This window comes from Calidris pugnax, unplaced genomic scaffold, assembly GCF_001431845.1.
Source record: "Calidris pugnax isolate Ruff unplaced genomic scaffold, ASM143184v1 scaffold60, whole genome shotgun sequence".
Lineage (NCBI taxonomy): Eukaryota > Metazoa > Chordata > Aves > Charadriiformes > Scolopacidae > Calidris > Calidris pugnax.
In genome coordinates this window covers 4,016,156-4,043,618 of record NW_015090831.1, presented here as the reverse complement: position 1 = coordinate 4,043,618, position 27,463 = coordinate 4,016,156, and the positions used below count along the sequence as shown (strand labels likewise).

General features: G+C 34.9%; 1 protein-coding gene across 1 annotated transcript in view; it reads right to left on the bottom strand.

The window, feature by feature from the left end:
- Positions 1 to 2,774: 2,774 nt before the first annotated feature.
- LRP1B (LDL receptor related protein 1B) overlaps positions 2,775 to 27,463 on the bottom strand; it is a 618,836-nt gene continuing 594,147 nt past the window's right edge. The window contains exons 89-94 of the mRNA XM_014941128.1: positions 25,453 to 25,566; positions 12,925 to 13,001; positions 10,687 to 10,777; positions 8,310 to 8,454; positions 7,182 to 7,280; positions 2,775 to 4,621 (exon numbers count right to left, since the gene is read on the bottom strand). Of these exons, the coding sequence (XP_014796614.1) occupies positions 4,481 to 4,621; positions 7,182 to 7,280; positions 8,310 to 8,454; positions 10,687 to 10,777; positions 12,925 to 13,001; positions 25,453 to 25,566 (667 nt within the window). The 3' untranslated portion in view covers positions 2,775 to 4,480. The remainder of the gene's footprint in view (positions 4,622 to 7,181; positions 7,281 to 8,309; positions 8,455 to 10,686; positions 10,778 to 12,924; positions 13,002 to 25,452; positions 25,567 to 27,463) is intronic.

The window sequence follows — 27,463 nt, the reverse complement described above, 5'->3', positions numbered from 1 at the left end:
GTAGTAGTATCATTATCTTCTTTCCAGGAAAAACTCATTCAACATCCTCTTGAGACCAGCGGACAGTTCCCTCTATTCAAGTACTACTTTGAAGACCACTGTCAGAGGTCATGAGAGTCACAACATCTACTAAGTGATGTGCAACTGCCATAGGGAAGCAAAAAGATGCTTTATGTTTCTTTGCTCCTTTTTGTCATCTTACAAAATGGGCACTAAATTAGAAACCTTTATTTTCATCAGATCAGTATTTCACACACGTGGAGATGGTAAGCGTGATAAATTAGAGAACTAGGATGATAAATTATCATTCCCTCCGTCAGCCATACTTCTGCTCATCTAAGACTTGAAAAATTCTAAATGCCTGAATATCTTTGCAGAGATGCCCAGGGCTAGACAGACAAGATTCACTGTTGGTCTGCTTGTTCCACATGAAAAATGTCTTTATTTTTAAGGCTGATTACCTTGAGGACCTTTTATTATCACTGACATTTCTTTCCTTTATCATCTTCTCATCCTCCAAAAAGGGGGATGCACGAGAAGATGCTGGGGTTTACGCTAATACATTATGCACTTTTATGTGAAACAAATTTTCTGAAATATGTTTCCAGAAAGTTTTATCACATATGTGACTGGAGATATGTCACTAAGAGCTTGATAAAAAAAAGAATAAATTATTGTTATACTAGGAGCTTCTCCACAATCTCCCCAATAGACAACAAAGTTAGGTGGAAGTTTTAAAGACATTCCGCTACAAAGCTTTACCTTCTGCAAACATCAAACCCCATGACTGTCTCAGAAGTGAAAGACCAATTGAAAAATGCACATAAAAATAAATATTCTCAAATGCCCTACCCAGCATGTTTATCAACAGGACTGTATTCATGTTGGGGATCTTAGTTGTTTGAAATGACCAATCTAAGTAAAACAAGCATTACCCGTCTCAATTTGTCATTTTGAAATTTTGTTGTAATAATTTAGTATTTATGCAAACTCTTGCACAGAACAAGAGGTCTGTCATGAGGCAGAGTCTCCACTGCTCTATTGTTATATGTAAATATACCAGTGTAACCTCTGTGGAAAAGAAAAATCTGTTAGACACAACTACATAAAGTTTGGCACAAATGCTTTTTTTCATATATTTTGCATATAGTTTCTCCATTCAGCAAAAAATTCAAGAACCTAGTTTGGGATGGAGCACATCATGTTACTCTTCAAGCTTACATGTTTGGGTTTTTTTCTGTTGAATGAAAATGTGGGTAATAAAAGTAAAAAGATACATAAAACTGTATCGCTGTCACCCAGGAACCCGGAACAACTCCTTAAGCCTCTGAGTAAAAAGTAAATGAACAGTGTATTTCAGGGTTAGATTTATCAGAAGTTCCATTTCTCTGAATAATTTTAATACCTGATATTTATGGAACCCCCAAATGGCTTCCCGTTGCTAAGAAAAATATTAGCACTGTGTAAGAAAAATTTTACCCTGATGAATTCAGTGAAATAGTACAGTACTAGCATTTCACAGGAAATGTCATCAGTATCTTCAGGAAAGCAACCACAAAAAGCCTTGCAACTATACCCTGAAGAGACAGATGCTTTAATCAGCAATACAGGCACATTTATCCAATTTTTTTTTGTCTAAGCTTATGTGAACTTAAAACACGCATGAATCTGTGGCACTACCAACAGCAAGAAGGCTATGGAAATGTAGAAAGTTAAAAATTTTTCTTGCTTCTTGTAAAAACTTATAGAATTTCCTGCCTAAAATTATTTTACTGAACTTATGAGGATGCATGTATAGATTATTGATCATGTTCTCAATCTTTCACCCTCCAGCTCCTTATGTGTTTTGCACAGCTAGAGAGCCTAGGGACCCTGGGGCTGTTAAAAGATTGTGGGAAACAGTTCCTATGGAGAACCTTGGTAAAGTAAAAAACAAACAAACAAAAAAACCCATTGGGGATTATTACACTGATGTGTAATTTAAAGACCTTTAAGGCATGGCAGTGGTAGAGCTCAGTATCTCCATCAAAATTCTGCCTATTAACTTAAGACCAGATTCTGATCTAATATAATATCTAATAGCTCCACTGACATCAAATGTGCATTTCTAAAAAAATAAATACATTTAATTTTTTAAAATAGTTTACATTTAAGCAAGTGTAAATTAAATAAAAATGTCTCACTGAAATGAAACATGAGACATCACAATAAATAAATTTCCTCGGGTCCGTATAAGAGTTCATGATTTCAAACTCATGTAACTTTTGTATTCACCAGTTAAAATTTAATTCTAGGTACCTAAGCATTAAAGAGATGAAATCCTCTGCCAGAAAATAAACAGAAACGTTTCTGAAAAGACCAACTACTTACGCCTCATAACAACTGTAATTATGCAAAAAATTGAGGGCCAAATCCATCTCTGACGATGTCAGTGGAATAAAGGCAGAACCTGTGGAATCATAGCCATGTGGTATGAAACTATTTAATACAGAATTTTTATAAAAAATAAAATAGTTTTAAAATTCTATTGACATAATATACAGCTACACACCTAAGTTATTCGAACATGTGCAGAGCTGCAAAAACATTGAAATAGAAGTTGCATAAAAAGCAAAAATTGTCATTAAGAAAAGGAATTTATCCATTTGTACAAAGTAATGATCTTTCTCTTCAATTTGCTCTCCTTTAGTTCTCATTTTGTAAGTTAAATTTAAAAATTAGCCAACACACTGAATTAAGTATGTAGATTTTCATTTAAATAAATCAGTCAACAATTTTTTTATAAAGTATTTAACACTTCATTGTAGAAACATAGGCAAAATGACTATTATAACCAAAATGAAAAATACTGTTCAATTTAAAAAAATGTACTTAAACAAGAACCTGAAAAAGTTTATGATATGCATAACATTGTTCAAGCAAAATTGCACTAGTATTACATAAACCAAGAGTTTTATAAAGGCCCCAATATGGCAAAGTTTAGAAATAGGTAGTATGCATGCACAATAGTACAACAAAAATCTTTTATAAAACAGCAGTTATTTTTGTAATGCTTGTACAAAGGGAATAAAGAGCAACCACAAACATATTTAATCTGTTAGGTTAATATATTATGATAGCTAAAAGTCAGTCATGTCTAGCAGAGGAAGGAAGAGTCCTCCACAGTATATGTGTGAATAAGTCTTTTGTGCCTTTAAAGTTATGTATAAAATATTTCGATTCAGTTCAAACCTGAAAGAAATTGTATTCTTTATTTCCATCAAAATTAAAAAAGGTGAGTCAGACTTTTCCTCTTAGCAACAACGGAAAGCAGACCAGGTCAGAGCAAGTGCTGGAAACTGATACTGATGCTTTTCACTTTCGATAATTGGATTTTGATATTTAACCCAGACTATTGAAACTCAGGCTCAGGTAAGGTTTCACTAATATGCAATTTGGTTGTGTTTTAACTCAGCAATATCACAGTCGTTTATATTCGTTTAAAGAAACTGCTGTGTTTTGTATTCTTGAACATCTCTAAACAGGTATGACTTTTTTGTGATTGTCAAAATTGAATGCTGTGATCACCTGCGTGTGCTTAAGGTTTGGGGTTTGTTTCTTTTCCCTACTGCTTGGTATGTGTTGGGGAATTATTAATCCATAAGTAATGCACGTGATTAAGTGAATAAACATATAATGCATGTGTAGGCAATGCCCTCTTGTGCTCTAGGGTGGCTACTGTCCTACAGGACTGTTGGAGTTCATATGCTTTGTCCCACAGCAAGTAAGGTTTCAGCTTCCAAGATATATCTTTACTATGTTCTATAAGGTTTTAATAAATACAAAGCTTGTTTACATGGTATATATGTTTAGTATATCATGTACAGTCACTGAATTTCTGAAACATAATCATTGTGTTCATGCAGATCATTAGATGTTTCATTTCTATAGTCTTGTTTACTTCTTGGCAACCTAAAGCTAATTCAAAAGCAAGTTATGTTTGTTTGTGAAAAGTTATCTAGCTTTATCAGGATCTGAAGAGAAATTCTAATGGGCACAAAGAAGAGAGTAGACCATTCAATCATTCTTTCACCATTTAAAATAAACAAAATTACACACTGTACTACAGCTTCCAGACTACATAATGAAAAAGTGCAGATACCATCTTCATTGATTAAGTAGAACCAAAAAAGTTCATAGAAAATAGATTGCTCATTTTCACGCTACAAACGAATATGTTGTTTGCAATTTTAACAAATTTAAAGGTGTGTTATTTCAGCAGCATTGTTGTAAATTGTACCGTAGTGCAGTTTCTTTTTCATAAAAATACCTTACAAATGGTCAGTCAAAAGTCATCAGCAAAAGAAAAACCCAGAAAACAATCAACCAAACAAAAAACAGAGGTAATGCTGATGCCAAAACAATTATAATACTGTTGGTACATAGAAAAGTAATCCTTATATTTTATACATTTATACAGAGTATAAAAGGTTACAGCACATTATGCCACAGTCTCCCTTATCCCGATATCTATTTTCTTTGGAAGGAGTTCTCTTCTTTCATCAACACTTGCTAAGGAGTTTCGACAGTTTTGTCCATCCATGTATAACTTTGCATATACTGGATTGGCGTAATTTGTTGTCTGCAGAGAAATCAAACATACATTAGAACAGTCGGATTAAACCAAAGGAAACATTTATGGAAATGGAAATGGTTTTGTTAAAGTAAAAACAAGTACACGTAAAATATAATTGGACATATTTAAAATACCTGGACTTCTGCAAACCTGATAATGAGTTGATTATTTAGTTAAAAATTAAATTCATGAAGAGACATGCTATTAAAATAATCAATGATATGACATGCAGCATATTATGGTATTAAACCCATAAAAACAATGAGAAAAATTAAAACAAAAACCTTGAAAAATGTCTCTGAAGTTGACTTGTCCACCTTAATACACTAGAAGATTTCAGAATAGATATGAAGAAATTTATAGAGAAGGTGCACTGTGAGACCATGTGACAAGTTTAACAGGAGAAAACTGCAACCAACAGTTTCCATATATTACCTGTTCTAAGACATCAGCATCCCATCAATAGCTGACCATGTTTTCGAATTCTGTGGCCCAAATATACAACATGATTTGACCAAAAATTCAGTACTTTTGTAATGTAAATTAAACTTTAATAATAAACCAGCATAACTGTTAATATATCATAGTAGTTACAGATTGAGAAGTATTTTCTCAACAGTTTTTGTAGTTTGGACTGTAATAAAATAAATTTACTGAAACGAGTGCTACTTCAGTATAGGCCAAGTCCCTTTTTAATTCTGCAAAGCACTTCAGTTTATGAGAAATCTCCTGAGTCTGAAAGCAGAGCAATGTATAACGAGGGTGAAAACTTACTCTCCTATCACTCATGCTAAGGAGAAAGCACTATCCAAGGTTCATCACGTAAAAATCTCCAATGTCTTTATACTCTGTGCCTTTATTGTCTCATAGAAGACCTATCTATGTCTACCCAACTAGATGTTCAGCTTTTTACCTATAACAACTGGAAAGGGTACCTTATGGTCAAAATTTTCCTCTCTCTCATAATTAATGAAACAGCATGGCTTTGTTTACACAAATACTGAGTGGAACACCAGTAAGCTATAAAATAGGTAAATTAATTTGTTTTGTAAGAAGAAGAATTAATTTCTTGTACATAAGAAGTGGCTAAACTTTAAATTACTCAAGCCAGAAGCGGGTAGGTTTCTTGATTTGCAAATACACCCTGGGTAACAAGGAATGAAAAATGTCTAGAACCTTCATTCTTGTTTTCCCAATTGGTTGATACCAATTCTGAACTCAGGATTCAGATACTCCTTAGGCTGGCTAGGTATGGCAGCTACTCAGTTAGTTAAAAACTGCCTGTTCCATTTATTACAGAGGATAAAGTGATTGCTTGGTGTTTCACACTTCCATGGAATGGAGGCAGAAAAAGGTGAGTCACATTTATTTAGAAAAAAAAAAAAAAAAAAGAAAGAAGCAGCTACTCTTCTGTATTAATGGAACATAAATTTGCAATCAACTGCTGTAGTAATTTATGAGAGCAAACTCAGTTATACCTGTCTCTCCCCATTGAGTTAGAGATCTTTTTTTATGACATTTATCATAATGATTCTAATCAGAAATTTAGGCAAACAGAAATTTAGTTTTATTTCAATTGACAGGATTTTTTATTGCATTGACAGCCAACATTAAAGATGAAAACCACAACAGAAGAGAGACAATTGGCATCTATATAGTACTTTATGGAGTTATTAAAATTATATATAATAATGGGCTCTGTCTCATGATACCTCTTTGGGTGGGTACTGATAACATAACGCAGTACAAGGAGGTACAGAAAGTAACTGGAGTGACTTGAACAACAGAAAGAGTTAGAGATGGGCATATAGTCTAGTTTTGATCATCCATGGTTTTGTGCTCCATCAGAAATATCATACCTATACAAATTGTTAAAATTCCAAATACAACATACAATCGTACAAGAATGCCAATGGCACAAAGGATGAGTATATATACTGAGGCACAAGAAAATGAATGTCATATTGATGTCCCTTTTTAATATTTTAAATTTCAATGTTTGCAAACATCATGCCAAAATGTAGTCAAATTCAGATGTGTTAAAAATAACTATTTTCTGATACAAATTGATTGAAAGCGGAACAATTTATTGCAAGTAGTAGAGGAAATTATTCATTTTGGTGTGTATCAAATTCCTCTAAAGTTATTGGACTTGTTTTCATTTATTTGGGAACTTCTTTCAGTTGAAAAAACTTCATTAAATGCCTGTAATTACGCATAAATGGCAAATATATCAAGACACATGGCTGTGTATGCTACATTAAACTTATATAATGCTATGAAAAAGAATCATGTTGCTCACTGGTTTTGCATTCCTTTGCAACGACACATTTGCAGTTTTAGATCATGTTACAATGAAGGGTACACAGATGAAATTTGGTATGCAGAGAGTAACCCTTTATTCCAAATAGAAAATATGTAAGTTACTGTCATTCTTCTTGCCATTAAAAGACGACAAAAAAAATTAAAACCAAACAGAAAATGCCTCTATTCTAAAATGACAGACACATTTTCTTTAGAAAGGGGCTGTGGTGGAATGAAATGGATTTGAATCATCATTTCTCACCCCTGTTGATAGTGGTCCTTTCAAGTCAGAGTTTAGGTAGATTGATGGAGCTGTGTGGGGAAGCTTGAATGCAGTGGGCCCTCCCCCTATGTATCTGGCCTGTATAAACAGAAAATTTTAGTTTCTGTGCTAATAGAGCATCTTCCATGTGTACTTATCAACACTGTTAACTAAACAGTGAACTGATGAGAAACATTATTTTAGAGTGATCTACAATTTAAAAAAAAAACTACTTACAGGTATTTTTCAGCATGAAAATTTCTTGTATTCAATAAGAGAATAAAATTCAGCATTTTATAGTTATTTTCCATGAAGGATTAGAGGCAGACTTCACAATAAGCATTGGCTCAGTTACCCTTCCTCCAGTGAGTAACTCCATTTTCAGCTTACCTCTTGTATTCAGCACACTGACTATGCGATTCAGCGATGTCATTCCTAGAGCTAACCTTAATCCGGTTATTGCTTTGTCAGAAATGCCACAGAATGATGCCTGCCCTTTGGTGTATGTCTGATTACAGAGCTCTAGGAAAGATATCGCAGCATTACCCTGCTCATCCCATGTCACATCACTCAGGGAGTTCAATCACTGAAGAGTGGTGCTGCAGAAGTGACAGCAGCTTTTACAAGAAAATGATAATACTTATTAGCTTTGTGTAAACATTTCATCTATCTGTCCAGCCAGGACTCTGAATTCTTTATGCTTTTGGAAGTTTTCATATATGACATAAGTTAGGCTCATATGTATAAATACACTCTTTCACACTTGAAAAGGTAGACTCTACAATAATATATTTCCATTCAGTATTTGCAGCTAGACTAAAAAGATAGGTTATGATTAGGCAATTTAAAGCAGCTTTGTCTATGACGAAAACCTCATTTTGTAGTTTAGGTCTAAAGTCTGTTTTGGTAAAACGCAAGTACTAGAAATACTGTCCATCAGCAAGCATCAGACTGCAAAACAACTGTTATAATACACGTACTAATTAAAACTAACTTGCCGTTATATTCATCATGTAGCTAAATCCAAAGGCCATTGGTTTACATTTCTATTAATTACATTTAAAGTCAAAACCTTATAAGACAAAATAGGTTGTGATTTTGCCATTAGAAAAAGAAAAAAAAAATTACCTTTTCTGCATTTACAGTAAAATCTGAGGCTAAAAGACCACCTTCACTGTGATCATGGCCCACCTCATACATGTTATATGACGGATTGCCAATTTCTACATTTATTCCTCCGTTTATAATGGGTTGTCTTCTGATAGTTTTTGTCCTGTAATGCATAAACATAAAAAAGGAAAAGCAGCTAGTGACTTGACAAGTAATTTCTTGGATGCTTCATCCTACAGTACTACAAATTTTATTTTGCTTCTCTTTAATCATCAAGACCAACAGGATGAAAAAGTGATTCCTGCAGAGACAATCAGAAAATCCTTGCATTTTTCAAGCCAAGCGCAACCTGAGTCTGTGTGTAGATCTCACATAAGCTAGGAGTAGCTTTTTATTGTTTTTCTCAGTTTGGCTGCAGTGATATGAATTCATACAAAGTGCTCAGTCATTGTCTGTAACTCTGACTTCCCCCTACTGTTTCCAGACTTCCCTCACTTCTCAAGGAAAGCCTGGCAAATTCATTGCAGATTCCCTGCAGTAATGAAGATGGAGCGAATAGGAGTCATGTTCCCTTGCTCATTCATTTCACTCCCACTTGAAATCAGCTGCCCAAAGTCAGTTGTAATCTAAGGGCAAGCAAATGGTTTCATTACGATGCATTAAAAATGCATGAACTTCTCATAGTTCCAGTTTGTATTTGCTGCCAGTGTTATTGGAAAGCTGAAGTTCCACTCGAATTTTTCCAAACTTTAATAAAAGATAGAGTCTTATTTTTAACCTTGAATTATATATCAGTAAAGGTAAGTTATTGACTTGAATTGTTTTATTTGCTGAATTCATTTCTTTAGGTAAGGAGGTGCTTTTAGTCTGAGCAATTGAAATAACCTCAAGAGGGTAATTTTCCCCAGTGCAGTATGTTCTCTAGAATTACAAGGGAATAATAGGGAGGTCACAGTCAGGATGTTAATAGTCACATCCTTTTTTCTGGTTGAGAAAGATGCAGTCGGTGTCTGAAATCCAGTGCACTAAAAGATCTGTATTTTTTGGAAATGGCACAGAAAAAATATTTCCTAAAATAAGCACTTATCTGTAGCGTACAAGGGTTGAACACCTATACCTAATTATACCAAATACTTGACAGTCTTTGAAGAGGTAAAAAAAAACAAACTAAAATGCAGTTTCAAATATAATTTTAAGGAAAATTTTATTGAGGTTAATTCTATTTCTCTACCGAAGATGTATTATTTAACAAGTTATTCTCAACAACTTCTTCCACTTAAAAAAATTACAGACCAGCAACTGGTTTTTAGGATTTTGCTATCACTAAATTTGATCTTTAGGTACAGAAACGTGATGACATCCATGGAGCCTGGAAGACTCAGCATTATTAACACCATAGTCAGGGAATGTATATATCTTGTTGGCTTTTCAAAAAGGATTTAATAATTAATGCTTGCTAGTTCACAGCTTGCACGGGGATGCTACCCATGATGTTAGATGATAGTAACTTAAAACATTCTTTTAATCTAGAGGACTGAAATAGCCCAGGTCTTCCCTGGTTGGCCACATCCTTATTATTTGGAATCTTTCCTTATTAAATCTGCATTGCCACTAACACCACTTTCTCATTTCTCTGAACATGAGAAATTTAGCATTTCTCTCAGGTTTCTGCACAGAGTAGAACCACCCCTAATACCCCTGCCACCTGACATGGCCTAGGAAGAAGTGGCCAAAATCAAAACCTCTACTACACTCCCGAAGCTCATTATCAGCTCAAAGGCAACTAAATTCAAAATCAAAACATTTACTGGTAAGTGCTGGAATTTGGCTTCCTATGCAAGATACTAAAGAAATACAATAATGATGACAAGGCTCGAGAGTCTACAGCAGATACTTTGAACTTTGCTTCCATCCTCGCTATAACTTATATAAAATTGAAAACAACTAATCAAAGTAAATAAATTGAAGTGAACTGTAACTAGAAACTGGAAATTCTCCACAGGCTCTATCTGAAAGTATTTATAGACATGAACACTATTAATTATGTGGTTCCAATGAAATACATTAATAATTCTATTTACTAGGTCTCTGGATAAAATTATTAACACTTATACAGCCTTGGCAGGATTGAGAAAACTGGATTAAAAAAAAAAAAGAACTAAATTTTCTTTTCTAGTGTGTATGGAATATAACTATAAATAATAAACATGATTACTCCAGCAAGAACGAAAATGTAACTAACTCGCTCCATCCAGAACCAAGTTTTTGATTGTCTATTGTGGTTTTTTTTTATGTATCTGCTCAACATATATAAAGGGAATTTTTTATATCAAAAAGATACACATACTTTAAAGATTCACTTTTTTACTTCATACATCAATACAAAATTACTTACCTTCGTTTCCTTTTGCAAAGAAAGAGTCCAATTACCAGAGTAGTAATCAAAGTCACCAGTAAAACAAGAGGAACAATGATTGCAATGCTTCCTAAAATTGGAAAAAGAAATATCATTGAATACTCACAGCTACATCTAATAATTTCTTCACATCCATTAAACAGTTAAATTAATTAAAAAAAAATTAAATATCCTTCACCAACAGATGGAATTTCATGTGATGAGCTTCACTGATTTCAGATTTTAATGGTGATCAATAAAAAAACCCATATCATTACAGATAATGGTTCACACTCAAGTACTTCTATCAACAAATCAGGAGCTTCCTCTTTAAGGATACCAATATATTTTGGACTAATTCCCTGCCCTCATTTGGAGTGACACCACATGAAGGTGTGAGGAACTGCTGAACAACCTGGGTTGGAGTCACGTGGCCACTGGCTTTAACTACTACCATCATCTTCAGTAGTTAAGTCACACAACTGTTAATTTAAAACACTTAGTAGGCATGGCTCTGATTGAAGAATTCCATAGTTAGCAATTACATATATTTTTTACTCTTATTTGGGGGAAAATGAAAAGTAGTAAGCAATATTCATTTCTGGATGGTTGGTGCATTCCTGCATTTTACTGCATTGTACCCGAGAGTCAATAATTTGGTTATGTTGATATAGGCAATCAAGGAAACTACAATAATGCTTAATGTAGCAGAAAAACAGTGCACAGATCAGACAGCGATGTTAAAGGAGAGGAGGGAGCAGGGAAGAAGAAAATGGGCTTAATGTTATTTTGGTAAATAACTTCACTGAAATGAGACTACCTGCAAAAATAAGGTCAGCAATTGTACCCTTCTAATAATTCCTTAGCTTTCATGTAAGTGTCTGGCAATAAAGGAACACATGCAAAAAATAATTTTATGTTATAAAAACTGGCCTTTATAAACTACAGGATGCCAGTATAAAGCCAATGAGGAATTATGTGCATTTCTTTCAATATCACAATCCTTAACTGGTGGAAAACAAAAATACTGCTGGTGGTTTCATTGGTTAAATTTATTGATTTATTAAAAAAAAAAATAAGCTGTTGGCAGTCTCTGCTCTACATTAAACAGTCTAAACAAAGAATTGAAAAAGATGCCTTGAATTTTTCTGGAAGGCTTACTAAAAACCAAGTCAGGTGGTCAGAGACCTGAAACGAAGTAATAATAAATACTTGAAGCATCCTGAGTTCACTTCATCTTACAAAGATTCCTCATGTAAAGGACATTACAACAATACTATTTTGAGACAACATTTGATAAATAAGTGGATTAAGTTCTGTTTAGGAGAAAAAAAATAAAAATAAAAGGTTCATTTCATCTTGGCAGGTAAACATTAAAAAAAGAACTCTGAAAAAGAGCCCACCAGGCATGAATGGCCATCTGGTGACCATGGGGTCTAACAGCAGGCTCAAGGCAAACACCCATTTCCTGAGTTGTAGCAGGTATTCCCTCAACATGAAATACTGATCTAGGTTCTGGCTGCTTTTTTTGCCTGTTTTCAACTTGTAAGTGTTATTTCACTTCTCTGGATCTCTAGGAAGATTTCATCTAAGCTTCGAGCTGACCTGAATAGTGGGCTTCATTTTACTGCTCGAGTTGGGTTAAGTGTGACGGAGAGGTATACAGCAGGGTACCATCAGCATACTCAATGCACTGCAGGGAACCTTGTCCACTTTAAACTGCCAATAGTGTAGCAATACCAGACTTTTATGCTTACAGACATGTTTAAAAAAAAATAATAATACGAGAGGAGCTATTCTAACTTCCAGGATGATTGTCACAGTAGGTAAAATTCAAACCTCCACAGACAGCCAATGCAAAAGTTATGCACTACCTACAACTCTATTTTTGATGCTTTCAGTAGGACTTAAATGGTCAGAGGTCTCGTACTAGTTCTCTGCACAGCAGTGATATCACCAAACGCTTGCCACTCGATACACTTTCTTTAAGAAAAGCGCAGCCTAGCCCTTGAAGCAGTGAGTGACAGCTCAGATCCAAACCATCTCATGAAACACCAAAAGGCAATCAAAAAGCCAAGAGATATCTACTCTTTTTAACTTTTTTTTTTTTTTTTTTTTTTTTTAAATACAGGTAACCAGCACATTTCATGACACAAACTTACATTATGTCACCAGGTTAAAATTTCTAAACTGAAATTTTAAATTTGACAAGTGATAGCAGTTATTTGAAATACTTACTTGTACTGATATTGTCAGACTTGCTGCTTTTGGGAGCTGGCCTCTCACACTGTGTGCCTGACCAGTTGGCTGAACATCTAAAAGGATCCAATTAAGATGGTAAAGTTAATAGATGTCAGCTGTTAACACACTAACCTATTAAAGAGACCACCAGCATTTTCTCAAGAGCTACGTGAATGGCAACAGTGATTCTCCAAAATAAACAGTAAGCTTCATGGAAGGAGTCAGCAATACTCTGTCATGGCACTTACAACATTATGAGTAGGCTTTTAGTTTAAAACTACAGCTTTTTATCTTCAATTCCTGCTATTATCACTGCAATCTTCATGCCAGAGTCCTTTTCTAGAACTCTTGAATAATAAAACAGGCATAATCAACAGCGTATCAGTGTCCCATTAAACCAATCAACTCCTACAATGCAGCAAGGAAGGAACACTTGAGGTGGACCCACACCCAGCCAACTTAGTCCAGCAGGATTTATGTGCTAAGGCACTTTATTGTCTCCATATTGGTTTAGAGTCAGCTTTGATCTAGAAGCTCCAACGGCCACGTCCATATCACACAAGGCATGTGACTGGGCATAAACTACTACATGCATCCCGTGCCCTACAGTACCCACAGCCATTGGCTCCTTCCCCAGCCCTGCTGTCCCCCATTGCTCTAGATAATGCAATGTTTGGAATTAAAATGGAATAAAATTCTTGCAGACCTGGTTGTAATCATTTACTTGAACAAAGACCTATCTTTGATGAATATTCACAACTTGACTGAAGTTCTCCTTTTCTTTGCTTTCAGATTCAAACGTGTTCCTAAAAATTCTACAATGGCTTTATCTTTTTTAAATTTGAACTATATAATTAGATACATATTTGTAGAAATACCTATGTGTGTGTAAGCAGGTATGAGAGTTAAAGCATAAAGAGCTGTCCTGAAGGGACAGGAGTATCTACTGGCTTCAGAGGGCCTGGAATACTGTTTATGTTCAGAATATATGCTTCATGAGCCAGGTGTCTGGATGAGCACAAAGCTATTCTGCTATAATTTCTTTGTGTGAATATCAATATGCAAATATTTCTTCAACTGGGACTCAGAATGCTCTCCATGCATACAAGCAAACACAAGGAGCCCATGTGTGCAGACTCAGCAAATCCATCAAAAATGGAAACAAATACCTGAATGAAATTCAATTGCTTATTCATCCTGCTGTAAATATAATTAAGTTTACCACAGAACCGCAAACTCTCCTTATGGAAAAGGCAGGAAATAGTCACTTTTCATCTACCTCTGTTGCATATTGTGCAATGAATTATATTTTTTCTAAGTATTTTTGAATTATTTATGAATTTCAGTGTGGGTTATCTTTAGGAAAACGCAATAGAGCACTACCTTGCACGCAGTTCTAAGAACTACTGTTACCTGATGCCTTTCTAAGGATTTAACAAATTGCAGAGTTTAGAATCAGACATGCTTAATGACTGACATTGTTCTATAATACAAAAAGGTTTGGAAAGGTACAAAATATTCCAGATAAAAATCATGGAATTCTTACACGAGAGCCCTACCCAGTTTTACTGGTGATGCTTTTGACTCCTGTCTTTGCAGAACACTGCATAAAAATGGGTAGTTTCTCTCTTTGCTCCTAAATCTATTCTAGCCCAAACCAACTGTCAGACAAATCTCTTTACTGAGTTTCATATCAAGTTTGAATTTTTTTTTGGAACTAATTTAATTTTTGGTAGGATATGTTATGAATGGGCTTAGCTCAAACTCTACAGAGGTAAGGCACAGGTGGCCTTTAAATTAAACATGTTTATTAATTGGTAATTGATTCAAAATTTTTCACACAATAGATAAATTGCATTATAATTTAGAATTTCTTCATGTTTATTGAAATAAATTTGTTTACTTAAAGAAACATGGTAAATACACACTTAAATTTTCTGACTGCAAACGAACCGCCCAGTTTCTAATTGATTATACACATTATGATTCACCACCATATATTTTAAAATTGAACCCAACTGAAATTTCCACTCCTGCTTAGCACCACTTTAGCACATTTTAAGTCACATGAAACACATGATTTTAATCTTTTAAAAGATGGATCTGTTCCATTTTTTTTACAGATCTCTTTTTAGCAATTATATCAAACAGAAAAGATTACACTGACAGCTTACCTTACTAAGACACTATTCAAGGAACTAACTTTTTCAAAATACCAATATTCAACATATGGCTGCAAAATAAGTATCTCCATTCTTGTAAAGAAACACCATAAATCTTTATACTTAGGATATTCTATTGGAATCCAGACTGTTGGCATATGACAACCATGAAATAAAGTCTTTATATTTCTTAGTGGAAGTTTTGCATCGTCACTGCTGGGGATTCAGCTCATGTGATTAAAGCTTGTTATGAGAGGCAATTTTCATTTAATGCTACGCTATTGAAAGGGAAATATTTCTTTGAGAGTTAGACATATCTTAACTTTGTACCTAAATCCTTATATTGAAGCTTTCAAATGCTCCTGCTGCATAAGAGAATCATTACTATAAATCTGTCTTAAAACAGTTTAAAGTATATAAGATAGTGAGACTAGGAAAAGAATCACCATGAAGCATGCAAGTATAAGCTTATGAAAAAATTGTGCATAATGTACAATTATGCTCTTCAGAATCTTACAGTAGATATGACACCACAACAGCTGGTGAAGAAAGAAATCCTACAGCTATGTATACGGTAAACACAGAAACAAATTAGAATAAGAATATTAGCAGTTCTTTTCTTATCTTGGCATTCTAATTGTAAAAGTCAGCAACATCGAAACATTTCTGAGGCATTTGATAAAAGTCTCATAAAAACATGATAGCTGGTGGCCGCTTCATTTTCATTTTTTCCAAATGTCTGCTGTCTCCAATAAGCTCCAAAGGAACTGAAGCTGACAGGGTGGCAGTCATTCCCTTCTATACTCTGAGGTAAAATGATTGCCCTTTTATGGTTCAGCAAGCTCCTAAAGACTTGTCTTGGGCAGACAGAATAGACAGAGAAATAAAGCCCAGGGGAAAGGTATGCTGTCTGCAAGGGAATTTGACACAGAAAATTAGCCATGAGCAGGCACATGAATAATGATGGGGCTGGGACATGGACAACTGTTCATGTAGGAACATGGGAAATGAGCAGGTCTCAACCAGTTTCAATTGTCTCTGGATACCGTAGACAGAAATTGTTCTTAATAATAATTTTTTCTGGGATTCGGACACAAACTTGGACTGCTCAGTACCTAACATGGGAACTGACTTCTGGTTCAATTTGATGCCCAGCATTTTGTACCTTTTCAAATCATTTGGTACCAGGAGCTTTTGTTCTATAGTGTTGCCAAGAATTGTATGGTCAGAGATAGGACATTTGCAGTATGGACAAACAAAAAAAGGCATTAACCGAGCAGCACTACACAGAGCCACTGGTTTCATTGAAGACATTCATATTATCAAGAACTGTGAAGGAAGAACAGTGATGATAGGACATTTGCAGTATGGACAAACAAAAAGGCCTTAACAGAGCAGAACTACACAGAGCCACTGGTTTCATCGAAGATGTTCATATCATCAAGAACTGTGAAGGAAGAACAGTGATAATGCCTAATCTGAGCTACACATAAACAAATACAGATGGAAACAGATGGGGAGCTTGACAGTGAAGGACAGGCTGGAGTCAGCTGAGTGGTGCAGGCACTACAGTGAACATCTTAAGGTGCAAATCTCCAACAAGATCGGTGAACAGATCAAAGAGCAACAATATCATAGAGAATACCAATATAGAAACTGAAATGGAATGTAATAAATAAAGGTTGTATGTGGTCTGCTGCCAAGGTCATCAATAAAGCTATGCTACAGCTCTCTCTGATACAATTTAGTTCTGCATTTAGAAAGAGATGACTGGTTAGGTCACACGTTCCGAGATACAGAATGCCTATGCTACAGGATTTATTTATTTTGAGGAAACAGTATTACAGGAGAAGGATGTTTTCAAAAACTTTAAATTGAAATTATACAGGTGTCCCACTTGTAATGAGGAATACTTAGTAATTAAGATATTTATATTTCAGAGATTGATTACTCTTTTGTTACAGAATCTACTCATGAGAGAAAATGTCTGTCTCTATTTTTGTATAACCCTTACAGGTCAGTGCACTGAAACACTCTAAACTCAATTATATGGGCACTTGACCAAAAGGAACCATTTGACTATGAAATGTCTGAACAGATAAAAAAAAGTAGTAAAATGGCTAATTTGGTGGAAGTGTGCAATTTTTTTTTGTTTTGCTTCTCTTTTTTTCCATTTTTTTTTGTGCCACAGGCATTGTCATAAAAATATAATACAGCAGGCATAATATGCAGTTAAAAGTGCTTTTGTAGACAACTGCTTTCCAACTCAATATACCAGTGTGCATCAAAAAAATGACAAAAAAGTAGCATTGAAAGATTTTTTTAGAAGTATAACAGAATCTGTGCAACAGTCATTAAAAAATAGAGATGGAAGGGGCATTCAAAGTGTTTCTTACTCTTTTTTTTCCATTTTTTTTTGTGCCACAGGCATTGTCATAAAAATATAATACAGCAGGCATAATATGCAGTTAAAAGTGCTTTTGTAGACAACTGCTTTCCAACTCAATATACCAGTGTGCATCAAAAAAATGACAAAAAAGTAGCATTGAAAGATTTGTTTAGAAGTATAACAGAATCTGTGCAACAGTCATTAAAAAATAGAGGTGGAAGGGGCATTTAAAGTATTTCTTACCTATAAATGATATTTCTTCATTATACAAAGTAATTTTCTAACTTTGCTTTGCTTTTTAGTCACGGCATAGATAGCAATGTACAGTAAAACATCCTAATGAAAATATCCAGCCTCATTATTTTAAGAACGCTTACATTAAAATTTCACTGGAACATGTCTTTTCATCAATATTACAACTATTTGTAAAAGGAGAGAACACTTGGATTATAGTTATTTAGTATCTGTGTTAAATTGCATTGAAAGATGAAAATCAAACTAATCCCCTTTCCCCCCTAGACTCTGTAGGATGACGTAGGCTGAGAAAATCCTTGCACTAAACCAAATCACTAAACTATTCCTTATAATAAATTTAGCAATACTTCATACAGGCAGCAGATATTATAGATGTATACTCACAAATAAACACTCAATTTACATAGAACTTTGATATAAAAATAAAAACAAACACGTATTCCTTATAATAAATTTAGCAATACTTCATACAGGCAGCTGATATTATAGATGTATACTCACAGATAAACACTCAATTTACATAGAACTTTAATAACAATAAGATATCAAAAAAAACACATACATTTTGATCAATAGCACATCCTGTACCTTCTTCTATATTGTATGGTTTAATTATTTGAAATAATAAATTTTACATAATTATTTTATATGTGAACAGACCACATTTCAGTATTTTTTTTCTAATAAGCATCACTTGGTATCTTTATAAGGAAAACAAAGTGAAGGAATTCAATGTAGAAGCTAAGGAATAGAAACTTCACAATGTGACTTGAAAATGAAATTAAAATTACCTTGCAATCCAATATATTAAGAATAAGAAAATTGCATAATCCAAAAGCAGGCAAAAGAACAGAAAATTACTCCTGAGGAACCCAAAGTATCTTAAATTTAGTAACAATGTACATGAAAAAATAAAAGAAAAATAAGTTATTGAGGGTCATTAAATACAATCCTAATAGCAGTGCATATGCAATACAAGTATTAATATTAACACAGAGTAAACATATAAAATTTAAGCATATCTAGATGACTATTACTGTAGCTGAAATTACTGAGCGACCAAGCAAAAGGAAGAGAAGACATTGAAATGGTAAAAAAAAAAAAAAAAAAAAACAATGGTATTGGCTCTATTAGACATAGGAGAGGCCTCTCACAGAATCCACCCCTGTAGCCCCCACTAATAAAACCTTGCCACACAAACCCAATACAAGAACAATGAAGACAGATGACATGGGCATTAACTATTCCAGGATGAAAAAAAAAAAAAAAAAAAAAAAAGAATGAGAAATGACTGGATCAATAGGTATAAGACAAACCATGTTTTTCTCTCCTCACAGAGGCAAAGTAAGTGGTGATGTATGGCAGTAGCAAGTTTTATCTGAACAATTTTAAACCCATGGACAAAGGACATCTGCATTACAGCCTAGCTAGTAGATGTTCAATGAAAAATATACATACTCCTCTTTTCCAAGGTCTTCTCATCTCTTCCTTTGTCAATCACTCTTCAAACATCTGTTTGCATTTAATTCTTGAACTAATACTAGTTTGCGATACAACCTGAATGAAAGATTGCCTATAATATAAAGTTATAACCTGCTGATTATGTTCAAATTCAAGACATTTATAACAAAGGTATTTTTGAAAAAAGAAAGCTCTCAAAGAACTAGCATAATGCTGTAAAATCCCTGTTGTAATTGTAATTGGGGAGCTCATTAAATATACCCCAGGAAATCATATGGAAAACACTTATTGCAAGATACTTGATAAAATTTTCTGTTCTCTGACTTATCCTGCCTGTCATGGTTACAATTGCCTTCTGCTCTTAGGCACTCCACTCAATGCTGCAATTGTTCTACCTGCGGTGGCTTTTTCTACTCAACCTTCAGAAAGCACCAGCCAGGGGATTGCACAGTGCAGTCTCTTTCTTGTCCACAACCTTTTTGTTTGAACAGAGGTTTGTGATAGTTCTCAGTTTTACACTTGTTTATGAACTTCCACTTACTTACGGCATTTGTACAAGACATCCATAAAACCTGTTCTTCAGATTCTTCAACACGAAAGGAATGTCCAGAGAAAGGTACAGCACCACAGAAATACGAGCTGGAGGGAAGCTCCTCCACTGAGAGGAATGCACTCTTTTCTTTCTGATTCCCGTGAAAAACACACACACACACACACGTGTGCACACACCCATGTTCCCCCACACAACGTGTCTCTCTGCAACCTACTAGACATGAAGCTGGCAAGAACATCTCTTCTATTTATATATTTTCTGCAGGAATTATTTTTCTAATTTGCTCATGTCTCCACTTCCAAGTTCAAGCTTCTTGGTATCACTTTTAAGCAATTCCAAAACTTGTTCTCTCCCCATTTTTTCACTATTGTCTTTAAACTATTACTCCACCAAAATTCTCGGTTTAGAAATGAAGTAATTTATCATTTCTCTATCCTTCACTTTTCAGTTTCTTCTGTTGCCAAACTCATGCTGTCATTCAAGCTCCTCTATGGTATGTGCCTTTTAATTAATCTGAAAGATCACTGTTTTATCTACCTAATTTGCTCTCAAAATCATGCATCTGCTTACTGCAAGCAATTAAGCTATTCAGGATGATTTATTCTTCATTACAGAGGAACTGGTGTTCTAATGTAGAAGTAGAATACACACAACCTGAAGCCCTCTGAGTACTCGACACACCCAGCCACAGGCAACTAATTTAATGCTGTTCTTTGTCCTCTGAATTCCTCTGTCTGTTTCTGATGACACCTTGGAAGCAGAAGCTCTGAGCTGTAGACACACAGAATTGCACACACTATGCAGAAAGTAACCTAAGAAGGAATAAACTACTAACCCCTTAATTAGCCACCAGAATATAATCTTACGTTTCACCTTAAAGTACTCATAAACAGTCATGCAGCATTGCTTAAAAGTTTATCAGAGGACTTAAAAGTTCTCTTTAAATTTAGTTGGCTTTAGGATAGGAATCAGTATGATTTGTACCTTCTACTGGTTTTGATTGTTTATCTCTGTATCTTGAACTTATAAGAGAAACTATCCTTCATTATATTTCTAGGATGCCTAGTATAAGATGGTTATGCTTTAATCATATTTATTTGCAGATGCTAATAATAATAATAATATAATAGACCACATCTATGTGCAGATGCAAATAATTATAGTAACATGAAGAAAAAGATGGAATTATAACAAAGTATTGTTAGGGTTAAGGTATAAAAGAAACAGGTGAGAGGGAGCAATATTCTGTACTAAAGAAATTGATACAGCTTTCCTTATGCAACAACCAATTTTTTCCAACTCTTCATTGGTATCATACAAGGCATAATCTCTCCCTAAACCTTGCTTTTCTTGCAGGAATGTTTATGCAGTTAGATGATTAGCGAGTAGGAAACAGAAAGGCAAATAAAGGTAATTATTAAAATAAAAGACAGACTGACAGAACAGATGGAACTGACAGTTTGTGAAACTCATAGAAAAAGCATTGCTTGATTATTTCCCATCTGAATCTGATCTCCTGTTCATTCTGTTTTCAACAGGTTTGGGAAGTTACTGGAGCAATTCAGACATCTCTCATGTGCTTCTAGCATTATACACATCACAGCCCCCCAACCCATTAGTGAGTAGTACTAAAGATATCCAGGTAAAACTTAGTATGCAAATGCTGAAAAGACAGTAACTATATGTAAGATAATAATTCTTTAAAAGACCTCCCCCAGTGGTACATTTTTTAGAAAAGGTCAGTACCTCAAATTTTAACATTCTGATACTAAATCCTCTCACAGCCTTTGCTATTAAGCAAGATGAACAACAAGGAGGGGGAGAGGGTTCTTCATATGCATAAAAATAATGCTAAGAATTATTTATCTAGTTGTGTAGGACCTTATATCCAAAAAGGAATCACAGTATATTCGGTAACTTTTAAAACCTGACAGAGTATTCATTGAAACTGGAGGCCAACTTTTTTGGTGGCACGTATGCAGCCACAGTAAGGCCTTAATTAATTCCTAAATTGGTTAGATGAAAGCACAACTTCTATTTCCAATATGCACCCAATATTTAATGCATTCAAGTTTAAAAAAAATGTTCAGATAGGAAGATAAAATAAAAATGTACCCTAACAGTACAGGTTGGTAAAAGAAGAGTATGTTCTTATAGGCTTATAGTGCCTCTGCATAATTATGGCTTCAGGATTGCCCTTTAGAACAGATAAGTCTTATTCTCTATTGTCTTTACAGAATGATAATAAGGGCTTGATTACGTATAAAGTTTGCATTCTCAACTGATCAGGCTGTGAGAGAGAGAGGAGCTCCTGCTGAATGACAATAAACCCAGACATTTCCTCTTTCTTCTAAAAGCCAGGACTCAGAGACTGGTTAAGAAAAACATCAGCCCTTAGGTATGTGTTTCTCAGAGACAGATGTCACATAGCACAGCCACATGTGCTGGTTGGAGGGATAAACCATTTCCCCAACAATGGAGCAGAACTTACAGAGCAAATCTTTGAGGCTCCTCTTCCCCAACACAATGACCCTCGTGAAGCATGGGATTACTTCATTCCTTCCTGATGTTCTCTACGCCTGTGTCCGGTTGATATAATTATAAACAAGCTCTGCTGAAGAACTAATTTGATACCAGAAAAACACAAGGTATTGGGAACAACTGGAGCTTGAACTGAGGTTGGCAAGGAGAACTGAGATATACGGAGTTATGCTTCTTCCTCTCTAGCACTGTAACTGTCTTCCACTCCATCAAACAACTATTTGCTTCTCTTCCTCTAAGCCACCTTGTCTTCATAAAGAAAGATACAATTTAGAGGATTCTCTTAACAGTTCCTAGACACAGACAACAGTGGCCGTACTAACCCAGCAATCAGTCTAAGGAGGCAACAGGAACACTAATTCTGTTTCTGCTTATATTCTGAATGTGAATTTTCTACTAAAGTTTGATTTAAACTTCAGTTTCTGATTACCAATTCACCTGGAATGTTTCCTCACACTGAAGAGAAACTTGAATTTAATATTTCTCTACCCCCTTCTTTTCTTCCACATTTCCACCTTTCCTTATCAACATTATTCTCATAGTAAATCCAAAACATAGCATTATATCAGCTACTAGGAAGAAAATTAACTCTATCCCAGCTGAAACCAGGACACATACATTTAATAAAAAAATATTCCAAAACTATATTCAGATAACCCTGCTAAGATGAAAGCTAAAGGACAGTTCAGTTCTGCAAAAAGTCATTATATTACTGATGTGCTTTACTACTATTTTTTTTTTTAACCTGACCTTGGATTGTTCACTCTATTGTATAGTACAAGTGCCTAATAAAAGCAATCTTGGGAATAGTAAGAAAGAATAAATAATAAATAAACAAAATAAGTTAATCACTATGTAAAAATGTTGCAATTCCTTTCTTGTCTTTTCTGTGGAACATGACCTTCTCAAAAGGAGGAACCACAGCTTTCATCAACAAAATAGTCCTTTGGGTATTAGCGTTTCACTTTTTGGAAGAAAGAAAATGGAGACTAATATCACTTTTGCACAAGTCCACCATTTCATTTTTGTTCTGTCTTCTTCAAGCCTTTGTTTTCCACTTTTCTGTGTTTATAGCTTTCAGAAAGAAAGACTCTCCTTTTGTCTTAGAAAGCTAATACTTTTCTTTGGATTTCTGAAGCCTGTTTCATTACTTTCTATAGATGATTCCAAACTCTGACTAGTGCATGTCCTGGGCAGTGTATCTTGAAGAAAAAAATATCTTCATCTATCCGAAAGAAGCATTTGGCAGCACAGCTTTTCAGCTAAATTCCTATTCGGGCAATCTGTCTCCACGCTTCTTTCAATTACGCAGTTAGAGAAGTAGGAAAAAAGGATTGCTGGGCCTATAGATCCTATGATACCTTTTTTTTCTAACCTGAATTCTTGCCATTGTTGGCATCTGGCCTCACACGGAAGCTCTGAGAGGTTAAAATTCATGTTATCAATTCAAAGACTAAGTAAGAGATTCAAACATGATTTAAAATCCTTGCTTTTAATACTTTTTCTCATTTTGACAGTAAATACAGTCAAACCAGATCAAAAGATCATGAGAACAGGCAATTCCAGAAAAATAGATATCAATGCTACTGAGGATGTTCCTAATTCAATTAACTTTGCTGAAATCCTACTGTCAGTATATGTTAGTTTTGACTCCAGTTGAAACAGAAATTAACCTTTATTGACTATAAAATCTCATATTAAAAAACTCCACAGTTATTTTTATATATTTTTTCTATAAAAATCCATCACTAAATAAAAAAAACCCACAAAACTTTAAAAGTTTAAATGGTTAAAATATTTTTAAGAATTGTGAGAGTACATAAAATTCAGAAGTGATTCTCAATGCTCTATTTTTAGACTATTTTACCCATTAGAATGTTTCACAAGAAATTTTGCACTGTTACATTCTTAAGAACATTTTAGAGAACAAGGAGGAAAGATACTTAAAATACATGACTTCATAGGTAGCAACAAGTTGCTCTTAGGGCTGATTTATTTTGAAAACCTAAGTCTGATATGCAGAGACAGAGACTGTTCCAAGGAACAACATCCCAAACAAAACAGACCCACTCCATACTCTTCAAAGATTATGAAGTGGTAGTCAGAACACTAATCTCATTTCCAATGGACTTATGATAGCTCAAGTCATAAAGTTTCATTGCTTGAGACCGCTGACAAAGGAATTGTGAACATATTTTTAAAAAAACCTAGATTATTCACCATACCTAGTCACTGTCATTGCTACCCACCAGACAACCACGTCCCATCCCCACAGCACATTATGTTTTCATAAACCACACATTTAGATAAGATAAGATTAAAGTTCAAGTTTCATATTTCAACCCAACTCTAGGTCTTTGGCTCATGATTTCATTTCTGACTATTGCATCACAACTGTTGAGTAAAGCTATGTTCATCTGACTGGCATATCATATCTTCCTGTGTATCTGCCTTACAGCATTTTCAAAGACTAAGATTGTTTCTTTGCCTGATGAGGATTAAGATGTTGTCTTTAAGAAATAGACATAAAATCCTTTAAAGAAATACAGCATACAAATGTATCTGTTTTACACTTTTTTTTTTATCAGAGGAGAAGTCAAAGTTGTGATGTAGCTCACCTATTTTTGCTTAATTTATCAGAGGAGAAGTCAAAGTTGTGATGTTGCTCACCTATTTTTGTTTAACATTTTCCATTTTACAGCATATTTCTATAAAGTTAACAATGAGACTTATGAATACAAGCTTAAGTCCTGTAGCAGTACTTAAATAGCTCTTCATTCCTTTCCCCGTGCAGATGAGAAGTAGGAAGTCAGGTCTGGACTACAGAACATGAGCAAACTCACTGTTTGCTAATCTTTATGCTCTGTAGGATTAACTTGGTAAAATATCTAAAAGTGTGAACAGTAAAAGTGGCATTTTTGGTATTTTCAATTCACTTCTTAAAAAATAAAGTTTTTTATTTCTTCCTCCAATGATACAGATACTTCAAAAGTATGTTTAAATACACTCATCAGTGCAACTATCAAAGGGTAAGTGTGTAGTATAGAAACGAGCCCCCAGTATATATTGTGAAATGTATGTGAATGTGCATGACTTGAACCAATGAGCTGTGGCCTGAAATGATGTCACAGAATGTGCAGCATTAAGTGGAAGGTTAAACCTACTTGCATCTCGGTTCATTAAACGCGGTTAAAGTGCAAATTCCCTCATTCTGACAGTAGTAATCACAAGGGTTCACTTTCTGGTCACAGCGCTGACTTTTAAACCCCACAGAGCATCTGCAGAATTTCAGTAAAATAGACCTATATAAATATTCTGCCTTTTGCTGAACAGATTTTACACGCATTATATATAATGATGGCAAGACACGCACACATACACAGGCACACACCCACAGGTAACAAAATTAATATTCTTTGTTCAAGGAAGGTCCAATCCAACTACACTGAAAAGTCCGCTAATTGGTGTTGATCAAACACTTTAAAAAAACAGGCCTGCACTAACTGATGGGTTCAGGAATCTAACATTCTTAATGAAGCATTATTGTCAAATGTACTATACATTTGTATTGATTGATTCAAATTCCAATGGCCTTACAAACGTTCAAGACCATTTTTTAGCTTTGTTAACAGTGTTGGCATATGCTGCAGCATTTATGTATCGTAAATCCATACACAAATTAAAGCAGGAAACTTATTTTTTTTTTCCCTTGAGATGCTATGGTGTTCCATATGAAATTGAAAAAGAAGCAGCCAGTTTTATAAGAAAAAAGAAAGGAAAAAATCACAAGCTTCCTAAGTAGCCAGTCTAGGCGTTTAAGCAAATGAATCACCAAACTTAGCCATCATATTTGGGTCTTACATATTATTGCTGTGATATGCTCCTTTTGCTGAGATTTATGAGTCTCTCCAGGCCTCAACTAAAGATGTTTAAGGAGATAAAAATAACAGGCAAAAAGAGCTGGATCAAAATAAGAGAGACATAGCATTTTCAGCTGAATAAGGACTACCATGCAGAACTGCATTTCACTGTCTCTAACCCCAAAGCTGCAAATATCTATTGAGAACTCCTCTACAATAGTACAACAACTACCGTTTTGCCCCTTTGCGCCTTCCAAAGTGCTTGAGCTCTCACAGGGAGGAACGGCTGGTCCGTCTCTTACGCTGGTTAGACTACAAAATCTAGGCATTTCTCTATGGAGCTCCCTGGAGAGTCTGAATGCAACAGGCACTCTCTTTTAAGACCACCTGCCTCACACAGGTCAACAAAACAAAGGGATGGCTGGATCTGTATTTACAATGTCGTAATGCCAGATCCCTTTGGACAATATATGTCACCCTGGAAATGAGACACTCAAGTCCAGTTCTCCCTTCCAACATCTCACATGTTCCTGGAGGATTCTCTGACCTCCCTACTTTCCTGATAAATGAGAGACTATCCACAGTGAAGCTTTTCTGCGGTGCAGAAAAGATCAGATCATTTATTAGGAAAAGTGAAAAAAAACCCAGGGTATGACTAGGTAGCCCAGTGTAACTGAGAGCAGGAAAGAAACTGTTTTCTTGCTACAATGACTACTTCTTTATTTTATAATTAGCAGCTGAAAAAGAAGATACACCATAGCTCTCAAGAAAGGACTAGAGTTGTAGGCTTTTCTATCTCTTCAGGCAGTACTTCATTGTCTAGACTACAGAACCACATTTCCTTTGGTATTTGATATCTGGGCTTCAGAAAAGCATCCTGGATGATTCTCTCAACAATAGTCGAGGAGGGAGGGAGCAATCTCACCACAGAACAGCCAAGCTATTGTGGGCAGTGTGAAGGTTAGGAGGGGGAAAAAAAAAAAAAAAAGAGATACATGAGCATATCCTCAGACCCATAATGGATATAAATGCTGACATTATTCTTCCTATTCTCCAGCCATGGGGATCCTTACAGGAGTGTACCACCCCACCTCTCACTGTTCTTGTAGGACAAAATCCACCTTTGATAAGGAGGGCAGGCAACCATCCTGTACCTCCCGATTTCCTTCCAGAACAAATGCCTAAATGGGCTCTAGATCTGGCCTGAAACTATTAGAAGTCTCAAAAGATACACCTTTGTATCTATATGCATTCACAACATATATCTTAGTCATATTTTTCAATACACGTATGGCAAAAAGGCAGACAAAGTATT